General features: G+C 50.3%; 8 protein-coding genes across 8 annotated transcripts; 3 read left to right on the forward strand and 5 right to left on the reverse strand.

The window, feature by feature from the left end:
* Positions 1-178: 178 nt before the first annotated feature.
* On the reverse strand, positions 179-1204 carry M436DRAFT_9926 (uncharacterized protein; the record flags this gene model as incomplete). The annotated part of the gene is made up of 1 exon (XM_013572888.1): positions 179-1204. A coding segment is annotated over one exon (1026 nt), but the record flags the coding sequence as incomplete, so codon positions are not given.
* A 1112-nt stretch (positions 1205-2316) lies between these two features.
* M436DRAFT_80816 (BEM46 family protein) lies at positions 2317-3186 on the forward strand (the record flags this gene model as incomplete). Its single annotated transcript, XM_013573335.1, has 1 exon — positions 2317-3186. One exon carries the CDS (start codon positions 2317-2319, stop codon positions 3184-3186), a length of 870 nt encoding a protein of 289 aa, XP_013428789.1.
* A 2725-nt stretch (positions 3187-5911) lies between these two features.
* On the reverse strand, positions 5912-7373 carry M436DRAFT_43982 (uncharacterized protein; the record flags this gene model as incomplete). Its single annotated transcript, XM_013573046.1, has 3 exons — positions 5912-6396; positions 6454-6877; positions 6930-7373. 3 exons carry the CDS (start codon positions 7371-7373, stop codon positions 5912-5914), a joined length of 1353 nt encoding a protein of 450 aa, XP_013428500.1.
* A 381-nt stretch (positions 7374-7754) lies between these two features.
* Positions 7755-8875, forward strand: M436DRAFT_80818 (zinc-binding alcohol dehydrogenase-like protein; the record flags this gene model as incomplete). Its single annotated transcript, XM_013573336.1, has 3 exons — positions 7755-7787; positions 7837-8236; positions 8289-8875. The coding sequence occupies 3 exons, from the start codon at positions 7755-7757 to the stop codon at positions 8873-8875; spliced, it is 1020 nt and encodes a 339-aa protein (XP_013428790.1).
* Positions 8876-8988: 113 nt separating this feature from the next.
* On the forward strand, positions 8989-10204 carry M436DRAFT_71822 (uncharacterized protein; the record flags this gene model as incomplete). The annotated part of the gene is made up of 2 exons (XM_013573258.1): positions 8989-9303; positions 9353-10204. 2 exons carry the CDS (start codon positions 8989-8991, stop codon positions 10202-10204), a joined length of 1167 nt encoding a protein of 388 aa, XP_013428712.1.
* A 225-nt stretch (positions 10205-10429) lies between these two features.
* M436DRAFT_62784 (Phosphoenolpyruvate/pyruvate domain-containing protein) lies at positions 10430-11383 on the reverse strand (the record flags this gene model as incomplete). Its single annotated transcript, XM_013573195.1, has 2 exons — positions 10430-11191; positions 11252-11383. The coding sequence occupies 2 exons, from the start codon at positions 11381-11383 to the stop codon at positions 10430-10432; spliced, it is 894 nt and encodes a 297-aa protein (XP_013428649.1).
* Positions 11384-12960: 1577 nt separating this feature from the next.
* M436DRAFT_80821 (uncharacterized protein) lies at positions 12961-13761 on the reverse strand (the record flags this gene model as incomplete). Its single annotated transcript, XM_013573337.1, has 2 exons — positions 12961-13561; positions 13616-13761. 2 exons carry the CDS (start codon positions 13759-13761, stop codon positions 12961-12963), a joined length of 747 nt encoding a protein of 248 aa, XP_013428791.1.
* Positions 13762-15450: 1689 nt separating this feature from the next.
* On the reverse strand, positions 15451-16797 carry M436DRAFT_44378 (uncharacterized protein; the record flags this gene model as incomplete). Its single annotated transcript, XM_013573126.1, has 3 exons — positions 15451-16483; positions 16534-16651; positions 16704-16797. The coding sequence occupies 3 exons, from the start codon at positions 16795-16797 to the stop codon at positions 15451-15453; spliced, it is 1245 nt and encodes a 414-aa protein (XP_013428580.1).
* Positions 16798-18561: the final 1764 nt, after the last annotated feature.

Below are 18561 nucleotides of genomic sequence, written 5' to 3' on the forward strand. Positions count from 1 at the left end.
TTTGCAATACAAGCTGTTGTTCGCTATCCAACTTTGCCTACAACCCAAAAACAAAACGCCATATCATAATCCTGTTTTCCCAAAGATGTGATATCCCAAATCTTCACTACCCAATTCTCTTGTCGGTCGAATGCTCGTTGATCTGATGCAGCGTACCCTGCAACATCTTCTCTTTTTCCCTTCTACCCTCATCCCTAACCGTCTGTAAACGATCAACAGCAGAACTGATAAGATCAATATGCATCTCCAACGGCATTCTCTCTCTATCCACAATAGTAGGCGCAGCAACATCATCCCTCAGCTGACTCAAATTATTCTCAATATCCTTGAGCTTAACAAGAGTAGAGATCACATGTTGCATAGCAGTTTTGCGATATCTGCCCACATCATTCAGAGTAGCCAATTGTTGTTCTTGTTTAGCCAAAGGACCTCTGTTGCCACCTAGTTTCGTCCAGAGTAAACCCAACAACTCTGCTTTTGCATCGCCAACTTTGAGGTCTTCGCGATGAGCGATATCTTGAATTTGGTGCAGGCGGTCGTCGAGGTTCTCCAAGACTTCGAGCAGGGTGTTTGCTTCGAGAATGCAGATTTGGATTTGCTCTTCTACTTCGGAGGTGTGGCGGATGTACTGGTCGTAGATGATGTCCTGAGTAGATTGTTGGGGTACAGCTAAAGACAGGTATTGCGAGAAGAAGCGGGGTATTATGCCTTCGGAGTCTGGAGCGGCTTCGATGCCTTGGAGTACTTTCATTGTCCAGCGGTTGGCGGAGAGAATGCCGTCTAATGCGCGAGAGATCCTGGAATTGAATTGGGAGAGGCCGTCGCTGGCTTGACGGGCGGTTTCGATGAAGCCGTCGAATTCGTTGACGAGTTCGTTGCGGGAACCCAGACTGGAGTGTCTGACTACTGTGCGTAGATCGCGGATAGATAGCTCCGAGTTCTTCATGGCCAAAGGCAGAGCAGCTTGGTGAACAGAAGCTTCAAGGATGTCCTCGAAATTTGATTGAGTGATGACCAGCTTGTCGAACTCGACGGGACCTCTGCGATCATTGTGTCCGACGTCGCAGAATGGGAGGCTGAAGAAGCCAGCTCCTGGGATGTTGCATAATGGTGACAGAGCGTTGCTAACACTGTGTACCACCATGGTTTTCGCGATACCGATACCAGCAGCCATGACGAGCACAATCAAAGTGTATCCAAGCAGCGGTTTCAGTGCGTGCGCAGCGATGGAGAAGACTGATAGCACATATTTGAGCAAGGGAAGAACAGCGTTTCTCCACACATAATGGACGTAATCTGGCGAAGCATCCTTAGTGGTCGTCTTGGAAGCCTTGCGTTTTGGTGGTTGAGCCGCTGGAGCAGCACGTTTGACAGGTGCAGATTTGCGAATAGCTGGTGCTCTGACAGCAGGCCTCGGAGACTGTCTCGTCGTTCTAGTCGGAGGAGTCTCGAGGTAACCACTAGATTCAGGGGTAGGCATGACGAACTCGGACTGTGAGCTTATCTGGGAAGCATTCCGTTTGCGACGGTTTGAAGAAGGTCGCTTCTGAGTTGGAGTTTCCTGAAAGCCGGTTGAGTCTGGTGGGTTTGACAGAGTGCCAGGTTTGTGAGAATCGTAGTATGCTTCTCGAAGACGTGGCTGGAATTCCTCTCCAGATGTTTGCGAGTCGTCGTCCATGTCTGCCCAAGATTCGGATAGTTGGGGTTGGCGGCGCGTGATGCGTGTCATGGTCAGCGTCGTGCTCCAATCGCTTTTTATGACAGCAGGATGATCTAAATATTTGTGGGCTAAGTTATGCAATCTCGAGCAAAAACAGGAATCAGGTGTCGCAAAATGTGATCGGAACAAAGATTGACAAAAGTGAACCTGGTCTTTGCCCTCTTTAGAAACCATTCCAAGACGCGAAATGGAGGGTGACGCGAGGGGTGGAACAAACGCGCTTTGATTGGCTTGGGGCTACGTCACTGATCTCGACCAAGTCACGCACTCTCGAGCCTGGAGCTTACTTGCGTCTCTGCTTAGCTGTCATGAACTCGAGACTGAACTGTCTGTTCACTCATCGTGCTCGACCAGGCTTACTTTCGAGACATGTTGGCGTTGCGCAGACACGCGGATTGCTTACCGCTACGGAAAGCGGACCATTTCGACGCCCCTACCTCCCTCTACACAGCCATGTCTTGTACAGCCAAAGACGAACCATCTTCGCTGGTGTTTCGCCTTTCATATTAGTTCCAGGTGTCTTTATTGGGCTTCTCATAGGCCACTGGATCCACAAATGTCTGCTCATGGTCTTGTTTCAGAACAAAATCATCTACATGCCATCTCTTCCTCCTGGCTCGAGACGTGAGAAATTGGACGATTACTCAAAGACATGGGCCGGAGTATCTTGGAAAGAACTCAAGATCAGATCTCTGGATGGCACGAAGCTCTCCGTGGCTGTCGCAAGACCGGAAGACTCATTTGTTGCTGCGCATGTCAAACGTAAGAAAGTCATTGTGCTATACTTCCAAGGTAATGGCGCATCTACCCCTCCTCGGACACCAATGCTCTCAAACATTCTGAGAGCTGCAGCAAAAGACTCTCCATATGACTGGACGTTGCTCGCACTGTCTTATCGCGGATACTGGACTTCCTCTGGGCGTGCCCACCAAAGAGGCATCGAAAAGGATGCACAAGCTTTTGTGACCTGGGCAATTCAGACATATGGTCAGGATGCAGAGAATACCGAGCTGATCCTCTGGGGTCAAAGTATTGGATCTGGAGTCGCTGCATACGCTGCGTCGAAACACCTAGAGTCAACACAGACTACAGGTGTTGCTCGTATCTCCCGAGTGGTCCTGGAAACTCCGTTTGTCAGCATCAAGAGTATGCTTGCAGCCATTTATCCGGACTGGTGGGTTCCGTACAAGCACCTCTGGCCATTCCTTCGCAGTTGGTGGGATAGTGAGGAAGCTCTGCGTAAGATTGCTGAATCACCTTTTCCACCAAGAGTCTTGATGCTAGTCGCCTCCGGAGATGAGATCGTCCCACGGATCCAGGCTGACCAGTTGGAAACGCATTGCAAGGACCTGCGACTAGATGTCACTAGGAAAGATGTTCTGGGTGCATTGCACACTCAGGCAAGTACTCTCGAGCAAGGCAAGAGAGTTGTCTCCAACTGGATGGCAGACCGCAAAGTTGACTGAGAGAGCTAGCTCAGCTCTTGTCTTCCTACCTCTATCGCTCTTCTCTCCTGAGAGCCCTCATACTATTGTTGTATACTGTCATATCTCTTCCAGAACTCGCCGCCAATGTCGTTGCCCTTGCTGCCCAAAAGCTTGAGAATATCTCGGTTTTGTCCATGCTTCGAACCACAATTTACGTTCTGGCGTATCCTCCCGGGTCACACAAGGACAAGCACTGTGGTGATGGCTTGCGGACTCAAGATGGCTCTTCTTATATCTACTGGATCGATCTTGCTTCATCTACCAGGTCGGTTAGCTCAGTTGGTTAGAGCGTGGTGCTAATATCTTCTTCATGATATACCTGGGACGCCAAGGCCGCGGGTTCGACCCCCGTACTGACCATTGTTTTGCCCATCGACAGCCTCAGAACAATCTTGTTCGATGTTGTGATGGTTGAGGAGAATTTTTTTTCAACCTTGATATCAGTATTGCCATTTTGGGATTGGTGCGTGGCTCGGGCGTCGAAGCTAGCCCACGTAGGGCAAGCCTTGACAGCTTTTTATCGACTGCATCCCGCGTCAAACCTCAGCATTTACGGCTTGTTGTCCGCCATTCCGCTCCCGCAATGGCATTTCTGCTGTTGTGTGGCAGCAAGACACAGGAAACAGTACTCATGGCTCCCATGCATGGTCCGTCTTCCAAGTGTTGTTGCAAGAGGCCATCAATACTACCGATCGGCTCGGTCACCCATCAAGCCTCGATAGTATAACGGCTAGTACGAAGGTCTCATATCGGTCACATTCATATGACCAAGCATGGCTTGGGTAATCCTTAGATGGGAGTTCGATTCTCCCTCGAGGCATATCTTTTTGTGTACATCTCTACCTCCCCGTAACTTTTGTATCTTTGACAATTGTGAGATACCTTTTGCGTCTTTTCACCCGTCTAAACTTTTGTGTAGCTTCATGGTTACACGTTTTCAATTTCCTACAATCTTCCCTGCTAAATTCATCAGAAGAGGCTTTTTTCTTCGATGCAGTATAACATGAATGTGTGTAGGTGGCAGATCACACTATGAGATTAAGCTAGCCTGACATCTGTCTGTTCGTAGGTGATCAGGTCAGTAGGTTGTATGTCTTTAGTGGTTCACATAGCCAGCGATGAAGAAAATGTCATAAAGGATCCAGAATCATTTTGAGTCAGAGTCAGAATGCTATATAGACTATGCTTAGCCACCACATAAACAACACTGTCCCAATGAAGAGGAACATACTCGGTGGACCAGGTCCAAAGACACCAGGATAGGTGCCCTCAACATGGGAAATTCAATCCAACACAGCAAAATGATACTCTAGAGGAATCGTTACAAAAATATCCATGCCAGATAGAGAAGCGTCTGCAATTCCTTCAACGAACGCTAGTATGTAAATATGAGTGCACACACACAAATGTAAGGCGTTCATTTACTTGGACAACAAGATCGTCCCAACACACAGCCACCACTTATGGAATCATCGACGTTCAGAGGCTATAGCTCTCAAGTCCTTTTGGAAGAGCTTCCTAGTGTCACTGCCGCTATTTACTTTAGATGGGGTTTAAAGAGATAGGAATGACATCCTTTCCAGGTGAAGGAAGAAGCGAAGAGATCATTATATACACCATAAGCTCTACAAATTTGAGTCGAGAGGCATTTTTCTACCGAGCAATGACTATCTACTGGTTTCCGCTAATCGGTATGATTTTGTGCATCATGGTCTTTTCACATTAGTATTGCACCTTCCCTATCTTTAGTTTGCATGCCCTTTTAATCTTACGCTTCTCTGCTGCTAGATTGCGTCCCTCTAGATCATCAAAGTTTGACATTTAAATTGAACGTAATGTAAGAGTTTCGGGACCATTTGTTGTTGTTTCCAGACTCTCAGCCTTAGCCTCCAAGTAGACATGCTGTAGAGTCATTAGAAAGGATACTTTAGATACTCCAAGTGTCGACTAACTTGAAATTTGGATCTGAAATGTGGAGGCCGACTAACAAGTTTAGCCCATTAAAATATGACCTCCCGTATGCGAATGGCTATGACGTGTATACCTATCAAAATGCACAGTGCAGTGCTCTCTAGGCTTTCTTCGGATCCATCTTTGATCTAGAAACCACTGTGCCTGTTCATAGCGGGCATTGTGTTTTACACCTGCATGAGAGAGAAGCGTAGGTGACTAGGAGTTACAAGATTTAGTACACGGCGAGATCATAACGAGGACAACTCAATAACCATGAAACCTGATGCTTGAGTCGCGGCAGATCCAGTAACTTGACCAGCCAGTCAGAATACTAGAAGATAGGGCATTGACATGCATAGTTCGATGGGATTCAAAATTCGTCAAAAATGACCGTTGTTGGAGATATTGTTACTGCCGTGATTCTTATACCGTGAGCTGCCATCTGGAGCACTTGCTGGGGGCTGTTTATTCCGAACAATGTCAAGACGCGATCGTCGTCTCGGGGGCAAATGACTTGGACCCACGAGTCAAGCCTTACATTTGAGATGGAAAGTGAAGCATAAGAAAGAGCTGGTTTTTGTACACGGAAGTAAGATGGGACGAAAAGAGGAAATGCCATTGAAAAACGCTCAGAGCAGGTTGATAAACGGTAGAAAAGGAAAGGAGGAAACGATCTACACTAGACCTCCTCCAGAAACGAGAGGCCCACGCGGTCTAGAAGCTCCACTATGAAGGGGCAAAGTGCGCTCTTCTATATCGTACCACTGAACAAGATGTCAACAGCACCTTCCACGCTTCCTCCGCTCATGCGCAGAGCACGAACGTTGCGCTCAAACTCGTAGAAGCCCATTGCGTTGAGTTGCTGCAGTTGTGTAGCATACTGCTCCTCTGGCGGCCGGTTGTCTTGCTGTTGCTGCGGTGCGCCAAAGCCTCCCATGCCTCCCATACCGCCCAGAGCTGCGAATGGGTTCATGCCTCCGCCAAATGGATTGGCGGGTGCTGCACCGCCTTCGGCACCGGCGGCGCCTGAGTTGTTGTTACCGCCGTACATGCCTTGCATCATGTTCATTGCTGAGCGCATCATCTCTGGGTTCTGCATCATTTGTTGGGCCATCTGTTGGATGGGATCTGAGCCGCCGCCTTGGGCACCGCCCAGCCCACCAAACAGACTTGCGAAGGGGTTTGCTTGTGCTTGGCCAGCATTGACGCCTGGAGTTTGGCCTTGGGCGGGTGTTCCTTGACCAGCGGTGGGGACGGGAGGGGTGCCAGCGGGAGTTTGTCCTTGGGCAGCACCAGGGTTGCCGCCAAACAGAGCAGCGAAGGGGTTTGCGCCGCTTCCTGCACCTGGGCCTCCACCGAACATGGCGAAAGGATTGGGCGGTTGCTGGTTCTGCTGTTGTGTGTTTTGCGTTGTTGAGTTTGACTCTGTGGTATCTGTTGCGCCGGGAGCAGGGAAAGCAGCGGCACCACCCAAGCCACCGCCGCCCATGCTTCTTTGCATGTTCATCTGCATTCGAATGAATTCAGGGTTCATCATCATACGGCGCATCTCTGGGTTGTCGAACATTTGCTGAGCCATAGGGTTGTTGCGAAGCATAGGGTTGTTGCGCATCATATTGATAACATCGGGGTTGTTCATGGCTTCGTTCATCTGTTGGGCAAAGGCTGGATTCTCGAGCATTCGTAGGAGTTGATCAGGGTCTGGGGGTGCGCCCATCTATAGCCACTATCAGCATTTGTGATGGCAGTGAAGACGGAAAAGTACTCACGCCTCCGTCAGCACCGAACATGTCAGCTCCGGGCAATTGGTGGAAGCCAGCATAGCGTGCACCAGTTAGTTGAGCCAGGGGGTTGTGTGCGCCAGTCCCAGCGGCGATGTTGGAAGGCACATTGGCAGCTGATCCGGCACCAGGAACGGGAACCGAACCACCCTGGTTGGCAGGGTTCTGACGGTTGTTGCTTTCAGCTCCCTTGACCAGGTGGATGGTGTTGCCGTCCTTGATCTTGTAGCTCGCTAGCGTCTCGTGGTCCTTGAGCACACGACCAGAGTAGATCAAACGTTGACGCTCGATGGGAATGTCTGCGAAGTCTGATGTGGCCAGCTTCTCCTTGAGCTGGGTGACGGTAGAGGTGGCTGTGATGGTGATGGCATATTTGGCGTCATTGGACGACTTGACCGTGAAGGTCAGCTGTTGCTCGCTCTCGTCCGACATGGCGATCGCGTGGGGTGATTAAATATGAGTACTCTGCGGCCAAAGTGGTTATGGTTGTGATTGTTAGGCGTGGCAAGAAGTGAATGTGGTCGTGTTGTCGGTTGGTCTCTCAGCTGCTTCACTGTCGCAGACAAGGCGGCGCGCAGAAGGCCGCAGAAGCCCAAGGACAATGACGTTAAGGACCCTTGCCAAGTCGTCTTCCTCTCTGCTCGTGCACGAATGCGCGAGTCATGGACCGAGGCATCACTCCTTCCTCCGTCCTCCACCTCCGCATTTCGGGTATGTGGTCTTGTCCTGTCAACTGCATCTCTACAGCTGTGCAGCCATGTCTTGCTCTTGTCATCTCACTCGTCTAATATCACCAAGCAGTCTACCAAAAATATGAAGGGCATCCAAGTCAAGGAATATGTTCAGGTATCATTGAGATTAACACCTTCGAAGCTTCAAAGCTTACAACCATCAGGGTCCTCAAGACCTCAAGGTCACCGATCTCCCTGACCCATCTCCCAAACCCGACCAATACCTGATCGCCGTTCACGCCGCTGCCACGAATTTCTTCGACTTGCTCCAGATCCGTGGCAAATACCAACATCAGCCTCCTCTACCATGGGTATCCGGTGCCGAGTTCTCTGGTGTTGTTCTCAAGGCTCCCCAGTCATTGCCAGGAGGAAAGAAGCCCACATTCAAGGAAGGAGATAAAGTCTTTGGTGCTTCTCAAGGTGCCTATGCTACCAAGGTTTGCGCCACCGAGGCACAATTGAGGCCCATGCCCAAGGGTTGGAGCTACTTTGAGAGTGCCGGCCTGATGGTCACCGCTCCCACAAGTTACGCTGGTCTGGTTACAAGGGCTGACATCAAGAAGGGTGAGACTGTACGAGTTGGGTAATTGCTCTGACATGTGGCTGACAACAACAGGTGACTGGGTTCTGGTGCATGCTGCTGCTGGAGGTGTGGGTCTCGCGGCGGTCCAGATTGCGAAAGCCTTTGGCGCCACAGTCGTCGCTACAGCTGGTACACAACACAAGCTCGACGTTGCAAAGTCGTTTGGCGCAGATCACTTGGTCGACTACAGACAAAAGGACTGGCCGGATAAGGTCAAGAAGCTGACTCCCAAGGGTCGCGGTGTCGATATCGTCTATGATCCTGTTGGTCTGATTGCTCAGAGCATGAAGTGCACAGCTTGGAACGGGCGATTGCTAGTCATTGGATTTGCAGCAGGCGACATTGAAAAGATGGCCACAAACAGAATCCTGCTGAAGAACGTCAGCGTCATGGGTCTGCATTGGGGTGCCTATGCTACCAACGAACCAGAACAGATCGAGGTGGTATGGAAGGGCCTGTTTGATCTGATGGACAGTGGCAAGTTCCGCGGGACGTGTTATACAGACAAAGAGTTTGTCGGGCTCGAGACAATTCCCGAAGCGCTGAAAGCACTTGGAGCACGCGATACTTGGGGGAAAGTGGTGGTCAAGGTGCCGCAAGAAGGACAGAGCAGGTTGTAGATGGCAGGCGCCAACCGGGCAGCCAACACAGACTTTCCAGATCGCTCTTTCCTCCCAACACGCGTTGAGCCACCAACTCCACCCGTACAAAATCCTGTGCGTCTCTCATCCTAATGTCTCATGACTCTACATTTCCTCTGAAGTATTTGACTCGTCATCTCATGAAAAAGATGGCATCTCAAAGCGACCATCCCTATGCTTTGGAAGACAGACAGGCGCGTGAGCTTAACCATCGCCTGCTCCTTGAAGAGCAGCAGCGCCGCGTCGAAACTCGTAACATGCTGGAAGAGTCTTACCGCGCTCCTATCTGTCCATACTACACCATCTCTGGACATGCCGACTGCTGGTACTGTCGCCAGAACAGCATCACTCGACCTCCTACCTCCACAGACACCCTCTTGCGAGATTTGGTTCGTCTTCAGTCTCAGGTAAATCAATCGACACGTTCCAGTGTCATCGTTGACTCACCGATTGCAGGCTACCACTACCTCTGCAAACACAGAGACTCCTCGTCTGTCATCCTCGGTCTCTACAGACGATGGCCTGCCCCGTCACAGCCAACCCATCACACCCAGATCGACTGTCTCAGCTACTTCACTCGGCAACAATTACCTTCACCACCAGGACTCGAACCGCAGGCTCATTGCCAGCAAGTCTCGCGCACCCGATCCTGCTCCGGTCAAGGCTGCTGTCCCCAGTCCTCTCTCTGTGCTCACCCAGCCCAGAACTACCCCACTCCCTCCCTGCAAGGATCTCCCTCCTGAGGCCGGCTTCGTCCCTGTCAGCGTTCCACCCACATTCTTCCGCTTCTTGTCTCTGCCTGTTGAAGTCCGCAAGCGTATCTACGCCTACTCCGTCTACAACGGTGGTCATGGCCTTTTGATAGCAAGAGATCTTAGAGCTTACCACCAAGCCCCCATCACTCGCGTCAATCGTCAGATCCGCAGAGAATCTCTGCCATTGGTCTACATGGAGAATGCCTTCGACGCTAAAAATCGTGAGCTCATCAAGTCTGGTCCCGCTTTCGCACGCCACATCGGAGACGACAGACTGAGACTCGTTCGTAACTGGGCATGGTTCACAGCCAAACGCTATCTGTACATCAACATCCAGGAAGACGGAGCACGCAATTTCATCTACGACAGTCCTAAAGGCAATGACGAAATCGGCGCAGTAGCCTTGGAGAGAGCTACAGAAGTCATGAAATACCTCGAGGCGCCAGACTCTCTCTTTGGCCTCACATTTGAGCAAGTGACCAAGGTCACCGAGATCGTCCTTCGCATCACGCCCAAAGCGAAGCCAAAGGTGGAAGAAAAGGCCACTCAGTAAGGGAATCGTGGGGGATGATGTTGGCTGGAGAGATCAAGATACGACCTGTCATTCTTGACACCACTCTTGTGAATGTATTGCTGACGAGCATGAGTAACGACTAATGGCTTGGAGGACATGAGAAGCCATGGAACTGCTAGTATGACTTTTGCTTTTGCGATCAACCAGAATGACATGACTATAGCTGTATAAGACAATCCAAGTATATTTAACCCAATACTCAATCTACTTTGAACCAAATGCAGCGCCACCCACACTCTCGTCGAAAGCCATAGCATCATTCAATCCACAAATCTCAAAGAGAGCCTTTGGACCAATGGGTTCGCACTCATCAGTGCCCTGCTCAACCAACATCTTATAAGCCTTCTCCAACGGCCTGACCACAGCCTCCAGGCCCAAAGTCGGGTTGATATAAAGCTTGAATCCAATCTCCTTTGCCCTCTTCACACCCATTTGCGGCGTCTTACCTCCCGGCACCATATTCAAGAGCACCGGCGTAGGAGCGAATATCTTGACAGCCCTCTCGCACTCCTCCTCACTCTGCAAAGCTTCCAAAAACAGAGCGTCAACTCCACACTCCACAGCACCCTTGAGTCTTTGCACCGCCTCGTCGAAACCCAAATCAGCCCTCGCATCCGTACGCGCAATCACCAACATCTCACTGCCCATCTCATCCCTTGTCTTGACCGCTGCTCTGAGACGTGCATAGTACACTTCTCTGCTCACGCATTGCTTGCCTACCAAGTGCCCGCATCTCTTTTCTTGGACTTGGTCTTCGATGTGCAGGGCTGCGATGCCGGCGAGTGCGTATTGGCGTGTTGTGCGGGCGACCATGATGGGACCGCCGTAGCCGGTATCTGCGTCTGCGATGACCGGGGTCGAGGGCGAGAGGGAGGCGATTGTGCTGGCGTTGGAGAGCATGTCGTTGAGGGTTGCGATTCCTAGGTCTGCGGTGCCGAGGCGGGACATGTTTGTGCCTGCTCCTGTCTGAGAGGGATGTTAGCGGTTGGAGGTGGAGGTGGAAGAGGGGGACGGGGGAGAACACACCATGTAGAGGCATTCAGCTCCTGCTGCGAGAGCAAGTCTGCCGGATAGACCGTCGTAGACGCCTGGAGCTACGACGATGTGGTCTTCCTTGCTCATCAACTCTCTCAAACGCTTTGCTCCTGTCATAGCCATGTTTGCTGTATTGTTGATCGAGAAAGACGGATTGTTCTGTCTGATTTCTTGTGGGTGTTCTAGCTTCTCCAAAGAAGAGGCGTGTTTGGTATCGTAGCTTGGGAAATGACGCTATTCACTAATTGTCAAAAACTTTAGAAGCTTCTTTACCTTGATGGAGTGGGGAGGGGGCACTGGTCACTTATATCTCACTCTTTCTTTTTTTTTCCATCCGATTTCGGAGTTTCAGGCCTTTTGTTTCCTGATCTGTTTCAAAAGCGGTGCACGCCCTACAATAAATGTAGCTACGAGGCACCGAGATATTGCCCATGGCTGACCAATGTTTTTGCTACTCAAGACGTCACAGCTCGAAGCTCTTTTGATTTGTTTTGGAGGAGAAGTCGGAAAGCCGGTCCGGTGCCGGGTGCATTGCCACGTGGGTGCGATGTCGGAGCCGAGTCTTCCCCGACAAGCATCTTCTGACCACAATCTCTGTCGCACGACGGGATCGAAGGTAGCAGGCAGACCGTCAAGTCACTGGCGTCGCGAAACGTTGATGCTGGATTCGGGATCATTCCACCGTGCTCTGACTTCACCTGATATCTCATTGAACTTCTCCTTCCTTCCATTTTGACCTATTAGTGTTGGAGGACCCTTCACACGATGCATAGCCAGACCTCCAAACTTAGTCTGAGTGGCTGTAACGATGCAGCCGTGTTCTTTCTCGTGATATGGGATATCTCTTTGACCAACTACCCTCGCTCATTGTTTTACACAATGGGGGTTATCTCTTCCTTTGACCTATGCGATCGCAAACAAAGACGTTGTCACTCACATTACTCCTCAAGCCCTTCCATCAGAATCATACAAATACACTTCCATCTCACCCCTAGCATGTCTCTTCACCTTCACCACTCTACCAACTCATCCAAACAGCCACCTGTAACCAACCACAACCAACCAAAACTAACCACTAACCAGCCGACCGCACAAAGAAAATGCTCCTCTACTACATCCTCTCCTTTCTCAGCGAAGCCATCGCTTGGGTCATCATCCGCCCTCTTGCTGTCGCTGTTCAAGCTTTTGCTTTCAACCCCGTTCTTCAGGCCCGTTGGATGCTTTTGCGCATGCAGATTGAGGATGTCCTTGGTGAGTTTCTCGAAAGAACTGTCAGATGGATTCTGGGTATGGAGTAATTCTGGTAAGTTTTGGTAAGATTTGAGATCTAGGGTAAGCCTTGAAAGTTGGGGAGACCGGGGTTCAGAGGTGAGTTTGATTCTGGAGTACTGGAGTTGAGTATCTTTTCTTCTTGGGCCTTAGTGCCGTAGCAATGTATCGACTGTTTCTTCTTCAAAACTGCATCCCTTGATCCCAGCTGCCTCATTTATCTGCTCCGTTTCCCATCTTCTCGTCTTCTCGATAAAGGGGTTATTGAGAGCCTACGGACCAACAACTGCTGGCAAATGACCTTCCAGCACAGAACCTCAAGTCTCTAATCGATTCGATTGAGAGTATCGTGGTGCTGTAGGCTTTTCTCTCCTGTCCGGTGATTGTTCCTTGCTCTTCGCACATGATATCCCCATATTGTCTCCTCGTTCCTAGCATTTCTCTCCTTCTTTGTGAATGTGGTAGTAGCACTTCTCGCGTGCTGGAAACACGTACTTTTTGGTGTCTTCTTTGTCGAAAAAAGTCTTGACCAACTCCACAAGCGCCTCCCGCGTCCAATGATTCTCAAACATTTGGAAGCTGGAAGCACTCAACCTGTATGCAGTGTGCTCCAAGAGATACCTACGAAGTGGCGAAGAAGGTAATGTTTTCTCCCAAATTTTCTTGATCTGATGTGTAGGGACGGAGTGATCGACCTCAATCTTCTTGATGAGCGAGTCCATAGCGCTGTTCTGGAGAGAGGGAACCAAGTATTTGTCACCGAACAGCCAAACGTCCACAAGTGTGGCCCAAGAGATCTTTTCGTCCCTGTCGTCGGCGAGAAGGCGGCTGTAGAGAAATTGGGTGAAGATGTCAAACACAGCCTCGCGCTCCTCGGGCAGAGAGACTTTACCTTCGATAGCCTCTTTGAAGGAGCCGCTGAATGCACCACGGAAGTAGTCGGAGTAGAACCTAAGAAGGTCTTTGTGTATGACATAGATCTTCTTCTTGGATCCGACTTCGATCTTGACGTGGGTACTGAGATAGCAGGCGCTGGAGTGGGCTTAGTTAGATGCTAGAAGCTGGGGCAGGGAGATATAATCTCACCGAGGTGGAACTTTGTGTGGGTTTGACACAGCTCCTGCGGCTGGTTTAGGAGAGATCTGAGCGTTTGAAGCAGTGTTTCGATTGGGAGTGGACGATTTTGAGGCAGTGGAGGTAGCGACAGACTCCGGGGGCGTAGGATTCGCCATGATGGTATCCATCTCCGGCGTTAAAGTTCGTTGTGGATGTTTGCAAGAGAAGCGATGTGGAAGAGGCCAGGGACTGGAGAGGTCGCGCGGTGTGAGAGACAAGTAGATGAAAGTGCGATCGAAAGTGAATGACGACGAAGACGATGGGTTGTCAGTGAGGTGAGTAATTTCGACAAAGTCGATCAATTAGACAGTTATACGTTCTAGTTGAGAAACCTGGGAGTTTTGCTTGAGTGAAAGTGTTCCTTTCTGTTGCTGGAGGTTTTTAGACCATGTAGATTATACCTTTGTCTTTCTCTTCCAACGCAGGCTTTTCTTTGTTTTATTCATGTCTCTCTCCTCTCTATCAAACCCTCACTTTCCTCAAAATCTATCATTCGAGAACAATACACAACCGATCTATTTTCCTAACTTTCCCTTTTCTCTATCAACTGCTCGAAACAACTCTTCCCAAGACTGCGTCCACCAAACTTAGACATCTCTGCCCTCAACATGCCATCTCTGAGCCTTCTCTTCACCTGCCTCATCATCCGCAACTCCCTCAACCCCAAATTCATCATCCCCAGCTTCCTCATCAGTCTCTCCTTTCTCATCATCAACAACTCACCCGCCGGCATGCTCTTCCAATTTCTCGATTACTCCGAGTTCACTTGCATGATCTTCCGTATTCTCTGGGCAATGTTGCACTATCACATCAGAGATCTACCTGATTCTATCATGTTTGATGGCGCAAAGACATTGTATTCAGTTCCCATTGCTGAGGATTTAAGAAATCTCTGGTGACTATAAAGGCAGAGAGGGAGTGTGGAATCAGAAGAGGGTGGTGAGATGAAGATGTGCGATATGGAGGGGATGTTGACAGTCTGGTTTCTTGCAAGATACTGTGTTGCCATCTGGAGACTTGATTGTCATCTCCTCTACTCAGAGGAATCGCGGTATACTAGCGCCATGGTACGAACTTGACAACTCACACCATCGTTCGCCTCTACATGATGAGACGGCTCTTGACTCAACATTGGCATCATTATTGCTACCACTGTACTACGCTTCAACATGACATCATGTCCTCATATACCATATCTCTAGAAGATGTTACCTGCCTCCCTTCTCATTTAACACTGTCCGTGATTTTTGAGGTTACATTCTCTAGACTATATGAGATATAACATGACTGAGTTCTTCTGGAATCAAAGCCTACATAGCGACATGGGAACTTCTTGACACTCGTTCTCATCGTGACAGGGTGTGCATGCTGACTTGAACGCAGATGGGACCTAGATCATCCTCACGACGAGGCTTGACAGCAAGAGAACGATCGAGGAAGACATGAGATGATCCGCGTCAATCCACAATCTCGAGATAGGTGTTGATAACGAAGACACGACTTTCTTGGTTGTAAGCAGCGAAGAACTTGTTAATAGTTGGTAGGCAAAGCAATCTGGAATGGCATAATACAAAGTTTGAGATGGATAGGAGTGTTTGTAAAAAGGCAATTAACTTGGTTCAAAAGGTGAATATGTACAAGGTAGATGAACCACAAACATGACTACAGATATAAATGTACAGAAAAGAGAAAGTTCGGTGGGTTCGTACAGCGCTGATCAAAGCGACTGTTGCTTGTGTCGTCAAAGACAGCCTCAGCATTCAATGCTTGAAGACCACCTTCGTGTCATGAGAGATGTTCGTGGTTTACGATGAGTAAGCGTGGTTGCAAGCAGGCTTGGTGGGTGCAGCAGTGAAGTACACCTTGTTGTAAACGTTGTTACCCGCATTGGAAGCCTGAGCAGAAGGAGAGTTGATGGGACCACCAGTCTGGCTGGCGCTGGGGAAGAGGATGCTGTCGCCGTCGTAGTCGGGAGACAGAGTGTCCAAAGAACAGCCAAGGGCACCAACGCCGAGGACGGGCGAGAGCTTGCTCAAAGCCCAGTCAGCGGCCTCACCAGCATCCTTCTCGTCTCCGGCGAGACCGAGAGGAGTGATGGAGCGGATACCCTGGAAGACGTCGCAGAGAATATTGGTGACGTTGAAGTTGGGAGTAAGGAGCTGAGAAGCACCAGGAACGACGATGTTGGCGGGATAGATCTGGAGGAAGGCATCGGTGAGAGCCTCGACAGCACCGTAAGGGAAGCTACGGCGGTACCAGTTCTCGGGCCATCTCTCGGGAACGTATTCGAAGTGGCCAGTCTTCTCATTGAGCTGCCAGCCAACGATCGCGGAGACGGACTCGTAGTTGGGAACACCTCCAGCACCGTAGGTACCGTTGCTGAAGAACTGAGGGTAGAAGGCGAAGGCACCCAGGGAGACGATCTGAGGGAAGGGGAAGGCGTAGAGGAAGGGGTTGTACTTCTTGCTGAAGTCGGCGTTCTTGGCGTACTGCTGCGCCATAGCAGACATGTCGTACTTGCCGCTGCCAGCCTTAATGATGTCGACACCCTGCTTGACGAGGCGGGATGAGACGTGGTGGTTGTCACCACAGCCAGTGTAGTAGTCCTCACGATGGGGCGAAATATCAGCTTCGGCGGTGGAGTGACGGTTGAGGCCACCAACGTTGCCGGGACCAGCACCAAGGTAGAAAGACTCGGTAGCGATGTCACCATCGGCGAGAATAGAGAAAACGGCCAAAACTGTGGCAAGGTCGGTTCCCATGTTGAAACCACGTGCAGTGGCTTCCAAGATCTGGCCATAGTTGACGTAACCGTCGCGAGGCAGGTAGCCGTAGTTCCTAACAAGAGTCAGACTGAGGCAAGGATTGTCGCTAGCACTGTGACTTACGCGAGAAGGTTGAGACCAGGGCAGGGGCCACGGCTGTCACCAGCACCAGGTGCCTGGAATTCATAGCCGGGCTCGGGACGTTTGTCGTCGGGGTTCAGAATACCCTCAGCGATGGATCCTTCATAATTGTCAGTAAGGACTGTTACTGGCAGAATAGCGATGAAGCGTACCGAGAAGACCTCTAACATCGTTGACGAGACTTCCAACAACGCCGCCGACAGTATCGGTTAGACCGCTGAGGAGTTGAGGTTCTCTCTTAGCCATCTCCTCCTTAGCGGCTCTCTCCTGGAGCATCTTGACCATGTCCTCCTTGGAAGCACCCATCATCTGGGGGAACCCCAAGGCGAGGGAAGGGAGCACAGCTCCTGCGATAGCGATGTTGAACTTCATGGTGGTGTTCAGGTAATGTGAAGAACCAGATGTGTGATTGACCCACCTTGGGGAGGGAGGAAGGCCAATATATACACCATCCCACGGGAATACTCTGGCGTCAGGAAAGTAAAGCCCTTCTCCACCACCCAGCAGCTGGTGTGCCGATCCTGGTCAGACCAGTGCTGAAGAACATCTCAGAAAGGGTTCGTTGAGTGGCTGCAGCACGCCGGAGGTGCATTGACAGACGATCATGCCTAATGCTCAAAAGTTGGAGTATAGATCAGCACGGTGACATGGGTGGCAGTACAACATGATGGGAACCATGATCCAAGAAGCGGAATTTGCAGCACCAGCATCTGCACAGAGTGCTGTGCTCGCTGATGACCAATTGGAAGCCTCTTAGAGCTTGCGGCCTTCTTGGTACGTGCGAGAACCATATCCGGTAATGCTGGCTGATGGTCGAAAGGTGCCCGCACGCTCGATGACGAAGTTGCAGTCAAGGTCTGTTCAAGGTCGGACTTCTACGAAGAAGCGAGCGGCACGATGGCAGCAGATCTACGGCGCCGCCTCGTTGGCGTACCTGTTCGTTGGACATGTTGATTGTTGTTCTCCACAACGATGTCTTGTTCGAGGTTGCAAACGTCCTTCACGGGTTGAGGTCCGCATTGTGAATCAGCGGCAGTTGTACCTTTTCGAGGATTGCGTGGGTAAGCTTCCGGAGATCGGTTGTGGCTTGCGGGATAGGCGTGCAACGGGTCAGGGAGCCTCATCACCATGGCGTATGTCTTAACTGGCACGTTTGTATGACCCCTGACTTGAGAACGACATTTGCTCCAAGGCCATCTTTCATCGATGCCTCAATTCAATCGAACAAAGTCGTAGTTTGATCGTGAGGATGGCAACAGCAGATTCCTCGCCAATGTGTACGTCGCTTCGCTCTCCAGGAAATTTGCAGCCGCAACGACGATCCCTCCTTCCCGATTCAAACTCGAATCTTGCCCGATCGAGTCATTGCAAGGATACTTTAGGTCATCATCAGCAAACAAGCCTTTAAGAATGACTCCGTACCCACTTTACATGTTCACCCAAGCAGAAAACCAGCGGAGTACGAGAAAACTTACAGCATTTTGCCATCATCGTCGGACACGAGGACCAATGACGACGTGGACATTTGTCGATAATTCTGAATTGATGTGCACTTTGCTTGACTCAATCCTACAGGAGATCGTCTCCGTCGTAAGCAGAATCACCGATTTGATAGGTATCTCGGCAAAGCCGCGATCTGTTGTTTCTGCGTCTCTGAAAGAGCCCTCGGTATCCTGGTTTTGTGGTAGAGATCCTTCTGTACCAGAGTTTATGTGCTTGAAGTGATGCTGTTGTCGCTGCTCATGTCCTGTTGTAGTTTATGCACTCTATTTACCACAATCTGATCAACAGTACTTCAGCAAACGTCAGTTTTGTGTCTCTACGGCTTGTTTGATGTTGGATGTTGCAAACAAAGGTACGTCTATTATGGGCAGGGTCGCCGCTATTATTGCAGAACAAGCGTCGTTTGAAATTGGTATGCATATGTGCAGGAAGAGTCGGCAAAGTGAGCAAGAGCCTCAGGGGGAATGTTGTCACGTTACATCTGCATACATGTCAAGTCGCTGGTTT

The sequence above is a fragment of the Aureobasidium namibiae genome (assembly GCF_000721765.1).
Source record: "Aureobasidium namibiae CBS 147.97 unplaced genomic scaffold scaffold_6, whole genome shotgun sequence".
Lineage (NCBI taxonomy): Eukaryota > Fungi > Ascomycota > Dothideomycetes > Dothideales > Saccotheciaceae > Aureobasidium > Aureobasidium namibiae.